The following is a 5,891-nucleotide window of genomic DNA, read 5'->3' as shown; positions in this document are numbered from 1 at the left end:
TCATGAAAAAAGGGGCGTCCTGATACTCACGGACGGTAGTGTAACAAAAGACTTTCCAACGTGCAAGACGCTAGACCAACACGACGCAGTAAATTTAAGACAAGTAAAACAAATTGTTAAAAACGAAATAAAAACTGTCTTTGCAGTACATCATCTTCAAGATCAGCTATTGATGACTTGAATATTCTTATACAATCTATCGAGGAAAGAATTAACGAAAAACTTAAGCAGATTGAAACTGATTTACAACTTGAATTACCTTTTCAAAACGCTAAATACATCGCTAAATTGGATTCACGTTTAACAAATCTTGAAAATGGACAATGAAAAGTTAGGACATTTCTCTAGCTATGAAAACTATTCTAAAACCAGGCAGAATTCAAAAAATTAGCACACTGATAGAGGCAAAGAATTTTACAATTCTGAATTTAAGAGTTTAATGCAAGAATTTAACATTAATCTCTATTCTACCTATAGTAATTTAAAAGCCTCAATTGTTGAAAGATTTAACCGCACTCTGAAAAGTATGATGTGGCCTGAATTCAGCTTACAAGGCAATTATAAGTGGATTAATCTTTTACTAACTCTCATATCAAAGTACAATAATAAAAAGCATCGTACTATTGGTATGAAACCCAAAGATGTTACCGTAGAAGATACAAGAGAACTGCTGAGACGTATTCGTAAACTACGAAAAATTCCGCTGAAAAAATCAAAATTCAAAAGAGGAGATAGAGTTCGAGTCAGCAAATTTTAAAATATTTTCAAAAAAGGATATACTCCCAACTGCACAACGGAAATATTCACTGTGGACCAAGTTAAATCGACAAAACCAGTAACATACAAGCTGAAAGATTACCAAAATCAGCCCACCGAAGGTGGTTTCTATGAGGAGGAACTGCTGAAAGTCCAGTATCCAGATGTTTACCTTGTTGAGAAAGTCCTGAAAACTCGTGGTAATGATGTCTACGTGAAAAGGCTTGGATTTGATAGCTCGCATAATAGTTGGATAAAAAATCTGATATGTAATATAGTTAAATTAAAGTTAAAATAAAGTTAAAGTAACGTTAAAGAAAAGTTAATGTAACTTTAAAATAAGTTTAAGTAATGTTAAAACAAAATAAAGTAACGTTAAAATAAGTTTAAGTAATATTATTGAATAAATGTAACTAGATTAAGGTTTTATTGAATAAAGAAGACATAAAGTAAAATGAACAACAGGTTTTGTTTTATTAAAATAACACATTCTCTCTCTCCACAAAATTTTTTTACAATGCTTTATCATCATCTTTCATAATTTCTGCAATTTTACAATGCCCCCATGCAAGGGTGTCGGTGCTGTTGGCTAACAAAAATCTTTTATCATCGTAAGGACTGAGAGCAATTTTTGTTTGTTTTAAAGTCTGAACATTCTGAAGGTCTGATCTGATACAATATTGCGTTCTAGATTGAATTTTTACATTTTGTAAACAATACACATAATCATCAAATTCTATGTTTTTATTAACAACTACAGCTTTCACACCTTTAGCCTTTTTTATAAAATCTTTGTTTTCAACTCGCACACTGTACATCTTGCTCCGCAAGCCAACAAATTCGGTCACGATTTTTCCACTGCACTCATCTTTCATCAACCCTAAAACTTTGTTGTTGGATTGAATTTTTACATTTTGTAAACAATACACATAATCATCAAAGTCTATGTTTTTATTAACAACTACAGCTTTCACACCTTTAGCCTTTTTTATAAAATCTTTGTTTTCAACTCGCACACTGTACATCTTGCTCCGCAAGCCAACAAATTCGGTCACGATTTTTCCACTGCACTCATCTTTCATCAACCCTAAAACTTTGTTGTTGGCTTGCGGAATACCGTACACGCTATTAACAGGAAAATCTGACGTATCGAATTTATCAATATCTGCTTTCATGTCTGCATAAATGTCGGAGCATCTGATTTTGTAGATGAGGCTTTCAGTGTCAGTGTACAATAGTTTTAAATTTTTCCCGTCATATTTTTTTAACATGTAATCATAATGGAAATCATAGATTAACGTTTTTGAAACATCCAAGACTGTTAAACCCTCATAAAGTGGCTTGTTTAGTAGTACCTTTATTTTTCTAAGTTCCACGCAACCAAATTCGGATTAAAAATGGTTCTGCTGTGGAAGTTAGGTTTCGCGATTATGTTACCGCGTTGTTAATTAATTTAAATAAATTTTTTTTAAATTCATTGCTTGCACTTGTTCTTCTAGTTGTATTAAAATAAATATATGATTTTAACCACGTGGATTGTTTAAACTTCAATACACGATGAATTTTTACTAATACAAGATCATTCGCCAAAGCTTGTTTTAACGTGCGATAATGGAGCACGTGCTTTCTCTTTGGTAGGAGGGTAGTTAGGAGCTTTTCCTCTTTAGATCCAGGTGGCTTCGAGCGTTCAGGGCAAAACGGAAAATTAATATGTTTATCATGCAAATCATTGGGGTAATCCAAATCGACTTCTAAAATATAGCCAGTCACCTCGTCATCAGAGACGTTAAAATCAAAACTATTGTCAACATTTTCTATCCACTCGAAGCCACCATAGGGAATTGACTGGATCATTGCCTAACCGTGAAGGTTATTAGCATCAAAGTATACGATATAAGATGCCTCCTCACTTTCATTATATTCCTCCATATAAGGATTATTAGCTTTTGCGTACCGATTGGTGCATTGACTTACTCTACCTCTAATTCCGTGTTCGATAAACATTACCATATCGATGTCAGTGAGGAGCTCTAATTTTATATTCAAATACTTTAACATGGCATCCTAAGTCAATCCAGGTGTCGTGTAATAATGGGCTGGGTCGAGACCATACGCGATTAAACATTGATTTCTAAAATTTTCAAAAATGTCCGCGAGTAACAAAATATCGGTTTGCATATACCGGTACACATATTCACCCAAATTTTGACAATCAAACTCAGTCCACACATTCTGCGCATGTGCATAATCCTCATCAGAGACATTTGAGTCGTTTAATGTGCGATAAAATTTTTCTTTTAGCGGTAATTCAATTTCATCAAGTTTTTCCTTTGAGTCGACATACTCGTAAGGAAAAACTCCTTTTCTCTTAAACAATTTGATTTTTTCAGCACTGTAATTGGAAAAACTGTGTTTACAATTTTATATTGTCAAGGTAGGATGCTAACTTGTCCAATGATGATGCCATGACTTTAAAAGAATCGATAAAGCGCAACTTGATGTAACTACCTTTTACATTTTTCGTGAAACTGATATACTTTTCTTTATTAATAGGAAGCAAATAAACATTACCCTCAAATTTTGTAGCAAAGCTTTGATAATAAAATGCGCGTCATACCCGATAAGGTTATGAAAAACAGCAGATATTATTTGCGATTCATGATAATGAATGTTACAATCTTGATGCGCGGGTCCCCGATACTTTCCTGTTAGATGTCAGTGGTCTCGTACTTTTACATCCTCAGACTTGATTTTATTTCTACAAATATGACATGTACTGGCATATCTAAAATCATCTAGTTGCTGTCGACTTAACACTTTTACTGGTACAAAATTATTAAATAAATTGTCAAGATTGCCATCCACATTCTTCAATTCAGTTGAAAACCATTTAGCCGGATGTAGAGAGTTTTGTGATTTTGAAAAATCTCAGTATTACAAGATTGCAGTAGTGCTTCCGCCGGAATCAGGATACTTTCAGAGTCTGCATAAATGATGAATGGCACACGTTCCTTGTTTTGGTTTTTTTTAAATTCAATAAAATTTTTCCCTGGTTCAGGAAGCTTAATACTCGTAACATTCATCTTTTGACAAATCTAATCATGGTCAGTTAGCTTAAGTTCATATCTAAAATAATGCAGGCAACGATCACAGATGTGCTTTTTACCCCTATGACTTGATAATTAAGTGCTGACAAGTCTGGATAAATCTTTAATGCACACATAATGGTAGTTGAAAGATATGATTTTTTGATCGTCCTCCTCTTCTTCTTTCTCCTCACTCTTAAGATTTTCATCAATGTAGTGATTTTTAACTCGAAGAAGATTTACATGAATGACCTTCTTTTGTGATGACAAATGTAATGGAGCTACCGTAACCTTTTTATCTTTTTTTATAAATTAATACACATTCACTGAAATGTTGTTCTGTGCCTTAAATTTTGAAACATCTTTGAGAGCAACAGGAAACTGAATTCCAGTAAAATTAAACTTATCTTCATAACACGCATATTTTGAAACTCCAACAGCATGGTTTTCAACTGGATGTAAAGCTAACAAAATTGACCATTTAAAGCATTGCTGATCAGTATTTTAAATATTAATGCAAGCGTGTTTTCTTTTAATGGAAGGTGGTAAATCGATATATGAACCAGCATGCATGGGATTATAACTGTTCATTTCTTCCTTTCCGTTAATCGACTCTTTTATAAATTTTGCGCCCAACACAGTATACACTTTTAGCGGCCCATATTTATCTAAAGCTTTTCGTATGTTAAATTCAAACAAAACAAAGGCATCATCAAGAAACTCATTAACATCAATGTAGTCAATATTTAAAATAGCACTAGTATGTAAACGACCATCAAATGCCTTATCGAAATCAACCCACTTCATTCTTTTATTCTCCATTTGTACACCTGCACCACGTTTCATTAAAGCATTAAAATTTCAAAACAAGTATTCCAACTTTTGACTTAGGTTTAAACATCTTGATTTCTGATAGGGAAAACAATCAGATTTTTTTAAAAATGCTTGCAAAATATTTTTGTTACGTTGACACTTGTTTTGCCATTTTTTTCACCTGTCATTGCCATTGTGGTGATGAGTTGACGTTCAGCGATGTTGATGAAGTTGTCTGACTCACGACACAATTCGTTGTACTCATCCACACTCATTCGATGTCGCGACTTTTTTTCCACTGATGATTTAATCTTCGACATGTTGAAGCTAAGCCTAAAAAGCTAAGCAAAATATTTTAAAGAAAGGAATAAAACTAAAATAAAAATTAAAAAACCTAAAGCTGAAAGAATAGAATAAAAAACCCTTAAAAAGAAAATCCAATACCAAAACAAAAAAAACACCTAAAAACCTGAAATAGAAAAACCACCACCACAACAAAAAAAAACACCTACAAACCTGAAATTGATAAAAAATAATTATGAAAAACACTTTGGAAACACTGAAAACGATTCTAAACTGTATGCTGCTGCTGCTGCTCCCGAAAAGAAGCCACTGATGATCGTAGCTCGCGCTCCGTAACTTATACACCAGTCCCCGCCAGACTTACCACCACCACCCAACTGCATTACCTACTGACGGTTATACTTACCATCAGGCGCAAAATTTTAAAATTACCCCCAACCAAGCCACTTGAAATTTTGAAAAAAAATTCAAATACCCCATCAAGAGGGTTTGAATTCGATGATGGCGCTATCTAGCGGTGGCAGCCTAAACTAAAATAATCGGTTGGTAAAGTAAAACACCCCCTTTAACGCACTTGAAACTTTGAAAAAAAATTCAAATACCCCACCAAGAGGGTTTAAACTAAACAAAAAATTAAGTGGTGCCATCTAGCGGTGGCAGCACGTACTAAAACTCGGTCGGTAAGGTAGAACACTCCCTTCTAACGTACTTTAAAGTAAGAAATTAAGAAATCTACCTTACCGACTGTAGGTAAGTGGTCCAGAAGTCTCCTAGCTTTACTACTGATTAATTTTGTTGGCTTTCCGTTTTCAAAAATTATTCCGTTCGGACTGTAACCCAACCTATTATTCTCTGGCGGAATTACTAAACCACATTTTAGGGACCGTCCATAAATTACGTAACACGTTTTTAGTGAAATTTTGAACCCCCCTC

General features: G+C 33.9%; 1 protein-coding gene across 1 annotated transcript; it reads left to right on the top strand.

The window, feature by feature from the left end:
- The first annotated feature begins 529 nt into the window (after positions 1 to 529).
- LOC122502414 lies at positions 530 to 1,054 on the top strand. Its single transcript, XM_043612445.1, has 2 exons — positions 530 to 683; positions 774 to 1,054. The coding sequence occupies exons 1-2, from the start codon at positions 530 to 532 to the stop codon at positions 1,052 to 1,054; spliced, it is 435 nt and encodes a 144-aa protein (XP_043468380.1).
- The last annotated feature ends 4,837 nt before the right edge of the window (positions 1,055 to 5,891 follow it).

This window comes from Leptopilina heterotoma, unplaced genomic scaffold (assembly GCF_015476425.1).
Source record: "Leptopilina heterotoma isolate Lh14 unplaced genomic scaffold, ASM1547642v1 Lhet_228, whole genome shotgun sequence".
In the NCBI taxonomy this organism is placed as follows: Eukaryota; Metazoa; Arthropoda; class Insecta; order Hymenoptera; family Figitidae; genus Leptopilina; species Leptopilina heterotoma.
Note: the sequence above shows the minus strand (reverse complement) of the source record. Positions and strands in the feature narration are given on the sequence as shown.